This window comes from Tauraco erythrolophus, chromosome 14 (genome assembly GCF_009769465.1).
Source record: "Tauraco erythrolophus isolate bTauEry1 chromosome 14, bTauEry1.pri, whole genome shotgun sequence".
Taxonomy (NCBI): domain Eukaryota; kingdom Metazoa; phylum Chordata; class Aves; order Musophagiformes; family Musophagidae; genus Tauraco; species Tauraco erythrolophus.
The window spans coordinates 3,993,757-4,010,935 of NC_141478.1; the positions used below are offsets into that span (position 1 = coordinate 3,993,757).

At 42.3% G+C, this 17,179-nt stretch overlaps 2 protein-coding genes across 2 annotated transcripts in view; both read left to right on the plus strand.

Annotated features, from left to right (window-relative positions):
* Positions 1–5,165: 5,165 nt before the first annotated feature.
* On the plus strand, positions 5,166–12,887 carry LINS1 (lines homolog 1). Its single transcript, XM_009991755.2, has 6 exons — positions 5,166–5,683; positions 5,783–5,872; positions 7,044–7,185; positions 7,435–8,022; positions 10,809–10,989; positions 11,983–12,887. The coding sequence occupies exons 1-6, from the start codon at positions 5,276–5,278 to the stop codon at positions 12,881–12,883; spliced, it is 2,310 nt and encodes a 769-aa protein (XP_009990057.2). The 5' UTR covers positions 5,166–5,275; the 3' UTR covers positions 12,884–12,887.
* A 191-nt stretch (positions 12,888–13,078) lies between these two features.
* The window catches only part of CERS3 (ceramide synthase 3), a 48,964-nt gene continuing 44,863 nt past the window's right edge, over positions 13,079–17,179 (plus strand). The window contains exon 1 of the mRNA XM_009991756.2: positions 13,079–13,095. The gene's annotated coding sequence lies outside the window, so the exon portion shown is untranslated. The remainder of the gene's footprint in view (positions 13,096–17,179) is intronic.

A 17,179-nucleotide genomic window follows, 5' to 3' on the forward strand; every position in this document is an offset into this window, starting at 1 on the left:
AAGTAGCCCAGAAAGCAGAGCTGCTGGGAAATTAAAATCACTCCCTTGCAGTAGTTCATGCTTCAGGAGCCGTCAAGCGCGCACACACACACACACACACAAAAAAAAAAAAAAAAAAAAAAAAGCCACCAAGCCCCGGCGCAGAGTTTCAAGGCCCGGCGGCGGGGAAGGCAAGGCGGGGGGCCGCCGGGACCGCGCTCCGGAGGGGCCCGAGGCTCCTCATCGCCCGGGGACACCCCCCCTCCCTTCGCCAGCAGCCCCGGGAACACGGAGGCGGCGGCGGGCCCGGCGCGGGCGGGGTGGCCCGGAGCCTGCCTGCCCCCGGGGCCGGGGCGGGCACAGGCTGCGGGGCACTAATCGCCCTCTCCCGAGGGGGGCGGCAAGGGGGAACCCCCCCGCAGCCCGCCGAGTGGGAGCGGGGCGGAGCAGGCCGGCGGGGAGCCCCGCCGGAGGGGCTGCCCGGCGGCGGCGAGGGGAGGCCCCGCGCTGGGCCACGGGGTCGCGCCACCCCCACCCCCCGTGAGGCAGTCCGGGGGCAGACGGGGCTCCGCCGCCCGCGGCCGTTACCTGTCTGCCGCCGGGGGGGGGGTGGGGGGGGGGGGGGGCCGGCGCGCTCCCGTGCGCAGCCGCCCCCCGCGCTGGCGGCGGCGGCGGCGGCGGGGCGGGGGGAGCGGCGGGGCCGGCCGCGGGAGGGGGCCGAGCCGTGTGGGGACACTTTGCACCGAGCCGCCCCCCTCGGCTCGCGGCGGGGTCAGCGGGCAGGGACTGACCCCCGCCGCCGCCAATCCGCCGCCGCCGCGCTGGGCCCGCCCCCAACCGCGGGCCGCCGCCGCCTCTGATTGGCAGCCGGGCTGACGGCGGCTCCGCCCACGGCTCGCCCCTCTTGCCGTAAAGGCGCGGGGGAGGGGGAGGGCTTTGCGACAGCAGAGGGGAGGGGAAAGAGGGTGGCTGCGGCCGTCCCGGCGTTTTGACGGAGGAGAGTTGGGCCTTACGGCGCGCTGTCCGCCGGGGGCGGGTGAGTCGCGGCTGTTGCCTGGTAGCGGTTGCCTAGCGGCGGGGCAGGGTGGGGCGGGGCCCGTGTGCGCGGTGGCTCGGGGTGACTAAGCGGGGCCGCGAGCTTCCAGGTGGGGGGGGGGGTGAGGGGCGGGGCCTGCAGGGGGCGGTCGCGTGCCTCGGTGGGGAGTGGGCGGGGCTGCGGCGGCGGGCGGGCTGAGGGGGCTCGCGGGGGGCGCGAGGCGGTGGTGGAGGGCGGGCTGGGGTGGCTCGCGGCTGAGGGGAGCCGGGCCGAGGGGGCGGCCGGGTGGGTTCAGTGGGCTGAGGGGCTCTTGGCGGGGGTGGAGGAGAGCGGCGCCGCGCCGGCGGAGGACGAGGACGGGGCTGAAGGGGAGCGGCGGCGCAGAAGGCCGCGGCCGCCCTTCAGGCCGGCGGGCGGGGGCTGTGGGGGCTGACGGGGCCCGCTGGAGCCCGCTGGAGGAGGGCGGCAGGGAGGGAGCGCGCAGGCCGGCGGGGCGGTGCGGGCTGTGCTCCCTGGGAGGCTGCGCTGTGCTCGGCCCTTCCTGCCGGCTCCCGCCAGGCTGCGGGTGCTGGCGTGCTCCGTGCGCCGTTCGGGGTCGGGGATTACACGGGCCCGTGCGCGCAGCTCTGTGCCCTGACAGACGGGAGGGTCGCTTCTAGCGGGATCTTCCCACCAGTAACCCGGTGCTGGGATTTCTGGAACGCTGTTGTGGGAGGTACAATAAGGGGCCAGTGAGGTCGGATCGCGTCCGTCTAGTGCTGTCTGGTGGCTAAAGATGCTTGCGGAAGAGCAGATGAGGCATATGGCATCCTTAGGTGTCAGAGTTAACAGTCAGCGGTTGGGCAGCTTGCAGCAGGGGTTATTTGCAGCCTCTGGAAAGAAATGGCAGTATTTTAGAGGCGTTTACAGTATTTCAGCACTAAGGGGAAGCGTGTTCTTTATTGAGAGATGAGCCTATGAAGTCATTGCAGGTACAAGTAGTCCAAAGTGTATCTTATTTCTTAAATGAGCCAACCGTTGCATTGTAAGGAGATACAGAGTCTTCAGGCTCATACCAAAAAGTCATGAACTGTGATTTCATTTTGCTTTATCTGATTTAATTTTTCACATGCAGATAGGTTGTTTCGGATAGTTTGTTTTCTCCCAGTTGCTACTCATGTAATTAACATTTAGTAGGGTATATATATCAGGGAAAGACTAATACAGGGACTTGACAATAGCCTTCTCTAATCATGCCTCTTCACCGATGTCTCCGAGTTACTGTGTGCCATTGTAAGCCATTTTTATTAATAAAAAACCACAAAATGTGGTATTAACAATGTTAGTTCAGTTAAATCAATGCTTTCTATGACTTTGTGCTAAATTAAGTATCTCACCTTGTAGAAATAGACATATTTTGTAACTCTGATTTAGGATATTTTGGGTGCATTTGCAACCTCTTAAACTTCCCGTGCTTGGTTTATGATGGTCCTTAAACCTTACAGGCGTCAACAGCCATCAGAGTTTTCATCTCCAGTTCTTCGTTTCTTTTTCTATCAAGTTTCTTCCCTTATTCCATTTGCAGCTCTGCGTGCCATTGGTTTTGATTTTAAAGCCTAACTCAAAAGTAGTAATGAAAATAATGAATAACAAAATAGTTTTTTTTTCCTGATAGTTTTCCTTTCTGTTTTTCCCCCTGATCAGTCTATATATAAGGTTTTTAGAACTGTTTCCTATTGTTTATGCAGGAGCTTGGCACTGTGAGGAGGTACCTTAATTGTTTTTTAGGTGCTGTCATGAATAACTGAAATAAATAATACAAGTAAGGGTTGGAGTTTGTCATTTCTTGTGTATGAATATGATTGCTGTTCTTTATACTTCAGCTTCAAGCTTTTCACTGTGCTCTCATACTATACCTGAAACAGATTCAGTCATTGTCTGACATTTTTCCACCTCTTTGAAGTAAATTTCTTCAAAATAAGCCACCTCACATTTCATTTCTTTTAGTGACTTCCGTTCATGCACTGTTGTCACGTGTGAGTGAGACATGTCTTACAGATGTTTTTGTTAAAGTGTTTTGCAAATTAATGGTGTGAGGTAGATGGATTATGGTAGGATCAGGGAAAGCACAACTAATATTGTGTGGTGAAAGTAAAAGTCTCACAGTGCATGTCCTAAAGGAATTCTAGATCTCTTCTGCCTTAAAAACCTTGCTGTATCGTAAGAATTTGTTCGTTTACCACATAGGATGATAATTCAAGTTGATCTCGAACACAGAAGTAAATGTGTTGAGATAATTTTACTTTATTAAGTTTTCATTTAGGAAGAAATAAAACTCAAAGACAGGAACAATAGCTATATAAAATATTCAGAGTGATTTCTGAAGAAACTTTACGAGGTTTCAGGTCATAAATTTCCACCTCAAGTAGAATCCCAAATAGATTCTGCAAATGAAGAGGGAATTTGTTGTCTGAAGTATCAGATTTATTCTTAACATCTAAAATGTGGGCTATGGGAAAGGATGGGGGAAGGGTTCTTGGTTCTATCAGGTGAGGGTTAAGTGAGGAACATACTATAACATTTTGGAGTTGTCAGGTCAGCCATTGCTGAATGTGTCTTAAAATTAAATACCACACCAGAGTGAATTGTAGATGACTCCCTGTGGGCAACTTCTTTTTCCCTAATTTTAAAGATTCTCTTCTGAAGGAAACACTGCCTGATGGTGGAAGAAGTGAAAAGCCTAGGTAGCATATCTTGGTCTGCCCCTAATCCTTTGTACCTTTGGGAAGCCATTTTGTCAATGCGTAGTTCAGTTGCTGTTAAAAAATCAAATGGTAAAAATGAAAGCGTAATTCTCAATGTTTGATAGTGTTTTATAAACTTTTGAAGATTATAAACTAAACCAAAAATGCCTCATACTGAATTTTATAGTTTCATTGTTTTCTAATATTCTGCTAAAAAGCAATAATAATTTAAGATATTTGGTGTGGTGATAAATGCAGGTGTGATTTATACATAGATGGGAAGAGCTTTAAAATTTCTTACCAGTTAGAAGACTGAGGTGTTTTCTTCCATTAGTAAGAAAGGGGAAATGCAACATTTAAATAAAAGTGCACTACAAATAGATAGGTGCTCAAGATGTAAGTGCTCAGAATAAGAGTTCTGCACATGTAGACAGAAAGGAATTCTTTGATCCTCCTTGCTAAATGAAGAGCCTGGTTCTCCTCTCCTGTGTGTTCACACTGCTCACCTTGAACCTGTGTGCAGTAGAAGACCAGACTTGTCCTTTGGGTTCTGGTGGTTTGGGGTTTTTTGAGAGGTGTTTCCATATCCAGCCTCAGTGGAGCAGTAAACATTGCCAGTTTGGATGAAAATTTGCAGTTGAAGCTTTGTGCCTGTTTTTGCAGGAATCTGTCACAAAATAAATGAGGTTTTAGTAGTTTTAGCAATGCAGAGAAAGATTTGATGCAAGTTCTCATGTCTTTCAGAAGTAGTAATTGTCATCTTTGGTTTTGTTCCAGCAAATTAGTGTTGGTGTCAATAGTATAATATTGGAACTGTAAACTTCATGGCATGGTAATTCTTTTGTTGTTTTAGTGTCTCCCTGGGACAGTTTTGTGCAACTATCACTGTTTTTAAACAGTGAATTTATGTTTGCAAAATAAGTTTAATACTGGTAGTATTAATTCTAAAAATACATATATTCAGCCTGGAGAAGAGAAGGCTCTGGGGTGATCCTATTGCAGCCTTCCAGTACCTAAAGGGGGCCTACAGGAAAGCTGGAGAGGGACTTTTTACAAGGCTATATAGTGACAGGACAAGGGGCAATGGATTTAAACTGAAAGAGGGGAGATTTCGATTGGATATAAGGAAGACGTTTCTTACACTGAGGGTGGTGAGGCACTGGAACAGGTTGCCCAGAGACGTTGTAGATGCCCCATCCCTGGAAGTGTTCAAGGCCAGGTTGGATGAGGCTTTGAGCAACCTGGTGTAGTGGAAGGTGTCCCTGCCCATGGCAGGGGGTTGGAACTAGATGATCTCTGAGATCCTTTCCAACCCAAACCATTCTGTGATTCTGTATGTTGTTCCTTTGTATCTTTCTAGTTGTCTGTTGAGTTCAGTAATAGCAAAATATTTATTTCTAGGTTACTTAGAAGAGAAAGGCCTAGTAGCACTTCTGTTTCTCTTACTGGATAAAAATAACCTCGAAGCTGGTTCGTGGTGCCCGTGGATCATCAGTGCAGACATACGGCACTTTCTGGAATATTGCATGTTCTCATAATGAAGATCTCTCTTCTGCGGCAGATGTATAAGGACGTAGTGGGAGGCATTCCACTCGCGAAGGAAAGCCATCATTATACCTCTTTGCTCAATCTGTGTGCTGAGCAGGCACCGGAGGGGGATGAATCATGTAATTGGACGCATCTGCCATCTCCTAATGATGGTATGAGGAGCCATCAGGACACTGATATGTCAGATGTGGTTGTCCCTACAACAGATGATACAGCAAATAGTTTTGCAAACATGAACTCCTCATTCTGTCCGCGAGAAGTGATGCTGCTTCAGTTAACCTTGATCAAGATGATGGTTGCTAAAGCAGAGTCCCAGGAAATTGAATTCAGTACGAGACAGAAATACTGTGAAATCTTTGTCCTCCTGCTGAAGGAGGCAAAAATTGACTTGACATTGGTAAGCTTTTATGAACTTTTGAAAGATTTTTGTGAAAGCAGGGGGAGGAAAAAAAAAAGGAACATGCCTTAGATACTTTTTCTTTCTATATGTCTGCAGATTTGTCTGCTCGGTGGTTGTGATCAGCTGTTATCTCACATGGCTTCAAAAACTTTAGCATCTCTTGTGTATTTCCAGCTGAAGGAAGAGGTGAGTATGGTGTAACTTTTCACAACTTACAAAAATGACTTAGTGAATATGTGCCTGCAAGTTGTTCCGTTTGACTCTAGAGCCAACTTTTTATAGTGTTTATATGGCAGAAAAACAGTCACTATATGACTACTGTAAAATATAAAGTACTTCTGAAGAGGCTCCTTTCATAAGTAAAGCCACAGAGTGACATTAGAACTGCTCCTTTCCTCCACCAGTTGCGTGTCTGCTCTGCTCCAGCTGTTCAGAAAGGCACATCTGTGATGTTCACCTTACAGACTGTGTTGGTCCCCTCAGAGTGCCATACAGTTTTGTTGAAGTGTGTTTTAGCTCCAGTGTCAGGAACAAGGCGAAGGTTAGACGGGATAATACTGTGTGATAGTTTTCCCATAAAGTGTGTCTTAAGGGGCTTTGGGTTGTAAGTTATGGATAGGAAAGAGATGTAATAAATATTCTAAGAGGCTATTTCAAGTGTGTTGGGAGGGGCATGGAGTATAGAAAGAAGCCAGACGAGATGTGTAACAGAAATTTGTAATGTGAGGTAGAATGTCTTTATATATGAAAATCTAGAATTATATGAAACTATTTGTGGCTAAGGTTGCAATACGGACATTGCAAAAGACCAATAATCTATCAGTATTTTTACAGTTACTTGAGGTCTGTTAGGTGATGCAGTAGGTAAAAATAGCTAACAACCTACTGGAAGTTATTAAAATACTTTTCTGCATTGTTTGAATATACCAGTTACTTGAGGGTTTTTTACTTGCTGTATATTTTGTGAATATGTATTGTAGCATCTCTGAACATAGATTTATCGCAGAAATGCTTGTAGTATTTTTTGCAGAGTTGTCTGAGTCTGGGAATGACGAATTTAAGTATGGTCTGTCCACAGTATTATCTGATTTTAGGTAGGTCACATGGCATTAGGAGGTTTGGTTTTCCTGTTCTGGAAAATACAGATAATTTCTGTTGCACACATGTGTGACTTCATGTTTGTAAATAGAGGCCTGTGTACGTAAAAGGCACTGGACAGAAATATTGTTTCTACCTGTGTTTTTTCTGGGCCTACATTTGAATCTTTTTAATGTCCAATTTTAACTCATTGTATTATGATTTAATTTAATTTGCACAGCAATTGTAAAGCAATTCTTTTTTCAACTCTTTTTCTTAGAACGCGTTAAACATCACCTGGCTCACCTTCAGTTTGAAGACTCTTTCAGGATTCCCTGGGAATACCCAGGTAGCGGAATGCCTGGCGACCCTTACAGCTGTGGTCAGGACCCTACGGGAAGACGAAGCTGCCCCCAGAGCAGGTGCCGTGTCGGTTGCGTGTCGGTCGCGATACGCGAGCTCCCGCCAGGGGGAGGCACGTCACTGATCATCTCGTCGGGAGCCTGAAGAACACCCGTTGCCTTCCTCATGAAGAGGGTGCCAAAGTACTGCTGAAAACGTCGTGGTTTGAGCGTGCTTAAGAACAGCCACAATTGCCTGTTTTCTGCTCACATGATGGTTTAGCTGGCTGTGTTACACTCCAACTCATAACGTTCTTCTTGTTGCTGTAGGTGTTCTGAAGAAGTTGTTGGCTCCGCTTGATGCTGTGCTTGAAGGATTTTACAGTTCCATTCTGTTCCATCATTTTGACAGTCACCACTATATGTCACCTTATTCTGAAGCTGCGAACAATTTGATCAGTTTTATAGATCTGCTTGAAGCACTTTTGGCTTCCAGAATTGATGGAGAACTGCTGCTCAGATGCCAGAGAGTATTGTTTTTGAAAGTTTCTTATGTCCTCAACCTCATTAGCTCACCAATTCACTATTTAATCAAGAAGAAGTTCATTATGCTCCTTAAAAAATGTGTCCTTCACAAGTATGGAGAAGATGCTATGAGTGGATCACTGTTCCTACAAAACCCGTCTTTCTATGAGGATGTGCTTGCACTGAGTGATGCTGTTCTGCAGGTTGTGGATTTGACCTGGCTTAGTCGGATCCCGCTCAGTGAAAAGGCCAGCTACTTTGGAGGAAGTGAAACTTCAGGAGATGGTACTCAACGTGGTTCTGACCAAACTGTTCTCAGAGCCTTAAGTCTGATTGTGCTGAAAGCACTGGAATTCAAGTTTCAGAACTCTGCTACGGAAGCTGAAATCAAAGGTAATAGTTTCTTTTAGTTTTGTTCATTAAGCAGCAAGAGTTGTAAAGCTTTTAGATTTTGTATCAGAGCTCATTAAGACTGTAGATAGAATTCAACTGAATTAGTGGGGGTAGGAAAGAGGAAAGAGAAAACCCACCTGGAAAACCTGCTACCACTGTCACTGTGTCCTGCCTAATTAGTTGTTGCCTTTCGTTTTTTCCGATCCTTAGCCCTGCAGTACGGGGAGCTTGAAACAGCTGTGTTGGGAATTGAAACTTTTCCTGTTGAGACCATCTGTTAATATTTGAAATAGTTGAGCCAACTTGGGAACACCAAGCTCTTCTCCAGTTGGAAAAGAAGAGAACCCATAGCACAAGCATCTGATTTATTCAGGGTGGGGAACTAAAAGGAACTGCAGGTGACACTCCTGTTTTCTAGTGTGGAGGTGGAATGATTATGTCCTTATCTTGGTTGAAGGTACTAGGCATTGCTGTTGGACAAATAATGTGATGAGGCAAAACCAGCAGCGGCAGAAAAGGTGAAAATAATGAAGCTATAAAGTAAGAGACAGGAAAATCAGGGACATGGCAGAGTGTAGTGGTTGTGTTCTTCGCCCTGACTTATAGGTCTAGTGCTTGAATTAGTAGGTGTGAAGTAGGCTTTTCATACCTGCTTACCTGAGGATGTTTGTTCTACCGAGTAGATCAACTGGGCTAGCAGAAGAGCAGATGTGGCTCTTGTGCTGGGGCTGTGCCACAGGGCAGGCAGCAGGATGGCAGGGGAGCGCTGGGTCACTCGTGTTCTTGACGGGAGAGAATATGTTGCGGTGTCACACTGGTAGCCACTTAGTAGTCTTCTCCTGTGCTATAATGAAGTGGTGGGGTGAGCCTTTTTCCCTGAGACACGCTCCTGGAATCCCATCTTCCCACTTGCCTTTGTACCTCTGAGAGGCACATGATGCACATCTTCTGGTGCGAAGCCGTGTGAACGTTGGTGTGCAAATTCTGTCATCGCAGCAGCTTGTGGTCCCTGGGTTACAGGCTTCATGGCAAAAAAGGAAAAGCAGTTCTGAAGCAGTGTTTCTAGTCAAATACAAATGAGAATGGGTGTTCCTTATGGTAAGCCAATTGATAATGTGGCAAAAAGTAAAAAATAATTTGTATTTTTTAAACAAGGATGAAATTCTACAGCATTTTGGATACATTGAGGCATTTTAATAAAAGTGCTAGATGTAAATGTTATTTTACTTTCTAGATTTCTACATTATGTAGCAAGCATAAATTTTTAATTCCTCTGGCTGTGCAAAAGAGCTGTGGACTTCTGTAAGACAGATTCTGACCCTTTTACTGGATTTTGGAACATCTTAGATTTGTGATGTTGGTTGCGTTCTTACAATTTTTTAAGTATTTGCAGAGAATATGTTACTTTTGATCCACGTTCTGAAAAAAGACTGAGATTGTCTAAGAACAAGTGAACAGAAAAAATGTAGGTTAAATCTATGTTACATGTCTCTCTGAAGATTCTTTCTCAAAGAAAAAATTCTCTTTTCCAGATTCATGACACAAAAATGGGTTCTTTAATTAAATTCGAATACCCAAACTGTCAAGTGGAATTTCAAGTTGAAAGGAATGGTGCTTCTATTTTAGTGACATTAAATTAAGTGGTTAAAGTGGTTAAAACAAGCACCAAAATGCTTTAATATGCTAACTTCCCTTCCTGGAAGCTGGTTGATCTTATCTGGTTTTATTAACATGAATTACAGTGGCTTAACTTTAATTCATTTCAATTTTGAGAGTTATTTCCAGATAGCTTTGATTTATAGGGAAGAATTTCAGTCTGAATAGTAACTATTAATAACAAAGATAATTTGGTGTTCCTGTTATTTGCTAAGAGGAGAGGCAAATCTTAAAGTCAAACATTAAGGAAAACCACATAAGGATGGGTTTGTAAGTAGAATCGATTCTCGTGTTGCAGGAAACGTCAAAAGCAGTAATCACTGTTTTTATAAATGATGCAACTGTGCTCCTCAAGCCATACTGTATTTCCAGCAGCATGAGAGTTCTTGCTGAAGGAGTATTGTTGGGGTAGAGATACATGTCACTGTTTTTTTCTGTTGTCTAAACATTAAACGTTTCATGTTGTGTCACATGAAAAACTCGTACCTAGTACCGTACTATCAAATGGCATGAGTACTGAAGAGGTAAATTTCTTAACTTAAGGGAAAGAAACTGTCACGTGAATACAAAGTTCTTTTTATGAGAAAACTACTGCACTAAATTGGCATAAATTTTGAGGTGCTTTTCCCATCCAGGAGTGCAGTGTTTAGAGGGAGGGGAAAAATGAAGATTTGCAGGAAAAACGCTGCTTACATTAATCCTTCCAGCAAGGACTTTAGACCATCTCATGAAGGTACCTTTGTCCCAAGCCTGTATGTGCTTGGAAACGTACATCCTGTGCTTGGAAACGTACATCCTGTACCTAATGAGTAAATTAATTTTCTGCAGGTTACTTATGATCGTTAATATTGGCATCTAAACACTGGTATGTTTAGCATTTGATAGAGTAGCTGTTCATGTTGAATTTAAGGTTAGATAATTGCTTATGGTTTTCTGCAAAATATTTCTTGATTTCTTTGCTACCAAGAAGCAAGAACTCATCTATGAAATTTGATGCTGTGTTAAATCAGTTGAGCTAAGGTATGATAAATGCATTCATGAACTGTTAGGCACTGTTAATTTTTTTTTTAAAGTGTATGTTTAGTAAAAAAAAATGTATAGCAAAATTCATGGTTACTTCTTTTTTTCAGGAGACTTTGAGAGCTTCATGTCTCAGCTGTTGATATTCTGGAGGAGTCATGTGAAGTCTTCCCTGCAGTCTCGCCCAGTTGTACATCACTGTGAATGGCTCTCCTTGATTTTCATAGAGCAGGATGATGACATGTGGGAAGTTGCTAAAGCTTTATTACTCATTTATTTAAAAGTTGATAGGTTAGTGTGCATTTTATTTGACTGAACTATGAAGAATTATAATTTAGTGAGGTTATTGTGATATAATATTTCCATTGATTACTTTTGTATAAAGGAAAAATATTTTTCGTAATTAAAAAAAAGCCTCAAGACAATGTAATAATGTGCGGTGTAAGAGCTTTTAACTTTGCTGATAATTTGATGAAGTTGGGGTTTTTTATTGAAATGAGGGAGTAGTGTAACAGTTTCCTATTAAATACTTCATAATATCCTGTAATTCAGGATGATCGACCTCACAATCTAAAAGAGTGGCTAGACACAGAAAAAAGGCAAGACTGTTTTCTTTCAATACTGAGAGCTTGACGAGAGTGTGATATTATAATTAAACTTCAAGAATTCAGAGACTTCTGGTAAGTCGCCCTCTAAGGATTGGACCCATGTTAATTCTAGCTAGTTGGTAAAAACCATTATTGCTAGCAACTGAAATGTATTCTTCGTGAGTTTGTCCTGGACATTCACTGCTTCATTGTTATTTGAATTACCATACAAGATATTATCCTAATTTATAAAAGGTCCTTCAAGCTTCAAATGTAAAGATATTGCAAGTAGTGTCTTAGAAACACACAGTTCTTCTTAGACACCTAAATAAAAGCAGGCCCCTCTCTTCCAGTGTGCTTAGCATCCTGAGAGTTAAAATTTTTGTGAATCTGAATAGAGACTAAAATAACAATTTATATATTGTAAGTAACTTTTGTTTATTCCAGATTGTTTCCTAAGGAGGAGTGGTGTTAAAGAAAGCCTGCTTTAGGTGCTTTGGCTTCCTAAACTGTATGATCTCCTACCCCCACCTGCCTTCATTCTTTCTCATTCTAGTATCAAAACTTCTTTTTTGGTTTTTACTTTTTGACAAAATCAAAAAAAAAGATAAGAATACCATTTTCTGGACATACCTGTTTTTTTTAAAAAAATGTAAACTTCCATTGAATTTAATCCATTTCATTACTTACTTTTCAGGTTACGGCATGATGCTGCTGCTAACTTCAGCCAAAAAGAGGAGGAAACCTGGAACTTCCTTACGCATGCAAGTGGATATAATCCTCACTGTATCTTTTTATTTTTCCTAGAAAAAATTGCATTTGATTCCACAGTACTTCTAGATTTTTTAATTTCATCAGAAACTTGCTTTTTGGAGTACTTGGTAAGGTACTTAAAGCTTCTTAGAAAAGACTGGCAGCAGTTTGTAGATGTCTGTAACCATTTTGATAGCAAACATGGCACTTTTCAATCAATTTCTTCTGTCCAGCCACCCCATCCAGAAAAACAAAGCTGTATGACCGATGAGAGTTTGCAAAATGCTTGTTGTGAACAAGAACCACAGACTTTGGTGTGTTTTGCTTCTTCTCACAATTACTTAGTGTTTCCAAGAGAGCAAGGTGATGATGAAGCTGCGGACTCTAACCAGTCTAACTCATCGATGTGCACTGATAGTACATCTCTGCTGGGTTCTCTTCAAAGCCTTGTTAATTATGACAGCTCGGATGACTCTGAATTAGAATCCGATGGAAAAGAGTGCTTGGTAAACACAAAGCAGGTGCCTTTAGATAGTGAATGTGAGACAAGGATAAGGGGAACTGGTTGCAGCTGCACAGGTGATAAACGGGACACACTGACGTCTGAAGTGTTGCCTCTGAAACAAAAGCCATCTGATACCTCATCCTGTTTGACTTGTGTGGCGTCTTCAGATAACATCATTACCCTAAGAATAATGCTTTATAAATCAACCAAATGTTTGGAAGAACTGCAAAAAGCTATTTCTAGGTTGCATGGAAGAAATCTTTTCCCATATAATCCATCTGCGTTGTTGAAACTACTGAGCCACATTGAGAAGATCAGTAAGAACATGAATCCACAGTAATCCAAAGTGGTGTAGTGATTTTTATTTTTTTTTTAATTAGTACACTAGGGAATGTTTCCATGAGATTAATGACTTATAAAGCTCATGCCTCTTGCACCTGTCAGTGTATTTAACCTGAAACAGGATGAACATGGTTTTGGTTGACACCTTAAAAATCTGCAATTGCGTTCAGTGATATAATCCATTACTGTGGAGTCTTCAGCTTATTTATGGTATGTATGTCAGTGTACGGTCTGTAAGGATTAGTTGTTAGGTATTCAAAATTTGGTAATACATGGCTAGTGTAAAAGCATATCAATAATATATGATACTTAAAGTATTGTCAAATATATGTCATTCTGTACATGAAGTCATTGCCAGATTGGTAGTGATTTTTGGACTACAGTGCAGTGTTAATGCACCACCTGACTGCTTAGAGGCTGAGCTAAATAAAATACTTTAGCTGGGGAGAATTTTGGTGTTTATACTGTGTGTTCTGCATCTGTGCTTCACTCTAAGTGAACATTCAGATGTGGTACCACAATCACAATAATCCATGCCACGCTGGTCTTGGTTGAAGTGCTTGACTTGTGTCTAGGATGTACTTTTTTTAGCTTTTACTGTTTGCCTAATTTAATCAGTAGTGTTATAATTTCACTTAAAATTAAATTTCATTTTTCTTAATAGTTTATGGTATATTCCTTTTAATTAAAGAAAAGATGTGGGACTAATGCGTATATTGCCTATTTATAGAACATTTTAATGGAGTGTTATATTTAAAGTCAAGTTTAGGTAATGCCAAAGTGAAATTCCAACAGAATTCTTCACATCCATTATGTATTTTATATAAGAATAGAATATATACTTGATAAATTTGTTAATTCAGAAACAGATAACTAGAAATTAAGTGTCTGCAGTGCAGTGAGATGGACATTGAATTTAAATTCTTATACTTACATCTTGTGTTAGATCTAATTTGAATAACCTGAAAAGTAAGTCAGTCATTGCGTGGAGAGAGTTAGTTCAGAACAGGATCCAGACCAGTGCGTGCACTTAGCAGGAAGCTGCCTAATGTTGGTACACTTAAGTGCAGCTTGTCATGATCTCACAAGGGTTAGGCAATGGGAAAGTACTGACGACAGGGACTGCTGTAAAAATCTCAGACCTCATCAGGACTGTAAGAAGCACTTTTTCTTTTGAGATCATCTCTTGAAGGTAAGTGCACTGTTCAGATTGAGAACCAGGTAAATTCTGTCTTCCTTTTAAATAGCTATTTAGTGTTAAATTCAAATAGATATTGAGCTAAGACAAGCAGTCCCTGGAGCAGGTGACTCTGACCCCCAAACCTCTGTGGCCATCTTCTAGATTAATCTTGAGCTCTGAACTGGTGAATCGATGCTATTGGGAGTGGAAGAAAACTGAGTGAAGCTTATGGGATAATTTAGCTGGAAATTACGGTGCTTTCCGGAGACACCTGAATGGTATGAATTCTCAGACAGGAAGGTTTGAACCTCAGTCGTATTCTTTCAGGATGACAGCTGTAATCACTGGGCAGTTATAAAGGAAAGAATGATCCCTTTCACTGGCGTGTAGGAGAGCCAAATATTCTGTGCGTTTGTCGTGCTTTGGTTTCTTCCCGAGATAACTTCTGTGCATAGGAGTGGATAAGAATGGAATGAAACTTTTCCATTCACACTTATAATTACTTTAGTTAACAACTACCCTCTGAGTTGTCCAGGGCAGAAGAATGCCTGATTTCTCTTTACTGTTTGAACTTGGTTATGCTTATAGATGCTGAGTTGGTCATTTGTGTCAGGGCTAAAACACCTCTGGGCATGTTCAAAGTTGCAACTCTAGACAACTACAACTTGTGAACTTTTCAGTTCAAACAAGGGAAGTGCCTTTGGCGAGGCAGTTGAGCAAGAGTTTCTCAAGATCGACATTTTAAATGTAGGTAGGCACTACATTTCAGTGAAATCCTGTCCACTGTCCTCTCTTCTCTTCTAATCTGGCCTTTGACTAGTTTATTTTAGCTGAGTAACTTCACTGTTTTCGCTGAACATGGTTCGGCATTTCTTGGTCTATGCTTTGGCAGTTGCAAGTATCTAAATTACAACAGTATTTCTCAAACACTGGTAAGATAAGCTGGGTGGGAAAGGTAGAATGGGAGGTAATTTTGGTTTTGAGTGCTAGTCTTCTTGCTTGTCACTGATTACTGCAACTATAAAAACTTTTTTGTACTAAAAGTTTAGACATCTCAGAACCACGTGTAGAATTTAGCGAGAAGTGTAGGAGCTATAATTTTTGATTTTCGAATGCAGTAAATCCAATTGCAATCCAACTGTGTTTAATCCTTACAGGCATGAAGTTGATTGTGTGCCCGGTTGGTTATTAGTAGTGATCATTCCCACATGTTTCACTTCTCAGAAAGCCATTGTTTTAATTCTCAGAATGTTTTAGTGGTAAAAATGGGTAAATGTGGTTTGTATCTGGCAACTAGATACCTTGACGTGTTGATATTTTACGGTTTATGAACTGTGGGACCTGAGATGGACTAAAACTGGTGTGAGTCAACTTTTTTATTTTTAATTGCACACAAGATGAGTGTGAGCAGTGAAGGCAGCTAGTAGTCGTATATTCAAAAAGCCTAGCACAAAGAAAACATCTTGCAAAAGAATTTGCATTTTAATCCCTTGGTGAGTATATAAAGTGGAGTGATTTGGGTTGGTTTGTTTTCCTGGGATTTTTTTTGGTTTGAGTTTCTACTATCTAAAACTTTTAGGCAGAACTGTTATTTCATTTGCTATAGCAAATTAACTTTGCTGTAGAACCTGGTACCAATGTTAAATTAGAACTTAGGAGGTAGGTGAGTAATTACTAGGAAGTTGATGTACCTTTACTTTGGATACTGAGATCTAACAGCTTTTCTTGTTATTTCAAAGCAAGACACAGAATGAATCAGGTGATCTGTCTGGAGACTGTTTTCTATCTGAGGACTTACCCTGAAATGTCCACAGTCTCCATTTATGTCTGTGCAGTTGTTTTGAGGAGTTTACATTCGGCATCAATAAACTAAATTACACTTTAATGAGGTAAGCAGTTGGCACTAGAAGTTGCTTACAGGATGTAATTTTAAAAAAAAGATTGGTTTTGAGCTTGAATATTACAGCCGAATCCAGGCAGTTCCATGCTTGTGGTGCTTCACGCTGGATTTCCTCCAATGGTTTTGACTGCTTTGCCTTCTAGTTTTAAGGCTTGTAATATGAGTTTTAATCCTGTAATACAAGAATAAAAACCCACCTTGAGAATTTCTATACTCACGATGCTCTTTTAAAGCTGAGAATGAGAAGCCTTGGTTATTCTCTGGTTTGTCACTGTAGGACGTGTTCTTCGTACTTCTTCCAAAGGCAATCACGGGTGGTGTCTGAAGTCACTATCAAGTGTTTACCTCAACCTTTAAGCATCACTAGGAGCGAAAATGCTGTGACCATTACAATTTTACTTGTGTGTGTTTTCCCTTAAAGAGTTGTCCGAATGAATTTGTAAATTCTTGTAGTGTTTTGTACAGCTCTTTTAGGGCTCACTCTGAAACCTTGTTTGGAGCCAATTGTGTGCGTCAGAGTAGATGATAGGTGGTCATTTACTACGACTAGCTCAACAGCAGGCTTGGGCCTGGCCTTGGCTGAGAAGCATCTCAAGGATTTAAGCTTTTCCAAGTCATTGTCTTTTTAAATGTTGTGCAAATGAGTTTATTGCTGATAACTGTCAGAGATGTCCTTTAATAGACGAGCTGACTTGCTGCTGGCTCATATACAGCAGGGAAGGAAGGACTACAATATATTTTGTGATAAAAAGCTTACGTGGAGAATTACAGTATCCTTAGTTATTTCTGATTCCTACTCGCCTGTGCTGTAAACCATGAGTTTTGTCAGTCAGCAGTGTCCTTTCAGGGGGGAGATGAGAAAAAATTGTGAAATGTTTGAAAAAGTAGCGCGCACAACCTCAAAAGTAATTGCACTGCTGGATGTTGCCTTCCTTAAAAGGTTGTAGGAAAGATTTCTACGTACGTATCCTGCAACTGTCAGGAGTTCTAGCTGCTGATTGTAGTTGTTCATGAACCTGCCTCATCTCATCCTGGTACTAGAGAGCTGAAACCTGAAAGATTTTCTGTGGAGCTTCAAAGGGCTTCCAAATGTCCATAGCTACTTTGAAGGAAGTGATAGCTACATAGAAAACAATGGATAAGATTTGGAAGCCTATTTTGCAAAACAGCATGTACTGATTAAGTAAAAAAGATTGATTGTGAAATGACAAAAT

Excerpts from the sequence above, each read along its gene's own strand:
- LINS1 (XM_009991755.2), top strand. The coding sequence starts at position 5,276 with ATGAAGATCTCTCTTCTGCGGCAGATGTATAAGGACGTAGTGGGAGGC. Across the intron at positions 5,684-5,782 it reads CAAAAATTGACTTGACATTG|ATTTGTCTGCTCGGTGGTTG; the intron begins GTAAGCTTTTAT and ends ATATGTCTGCAG. Across the intron at positions 10,990-11,982 it reads ATTTATTTAAAAGTTGATAG|GTTACGGCATGATGCTGCTG; the intron begins GTTAGTGTGCAT and ends CTTACTTTTCAG.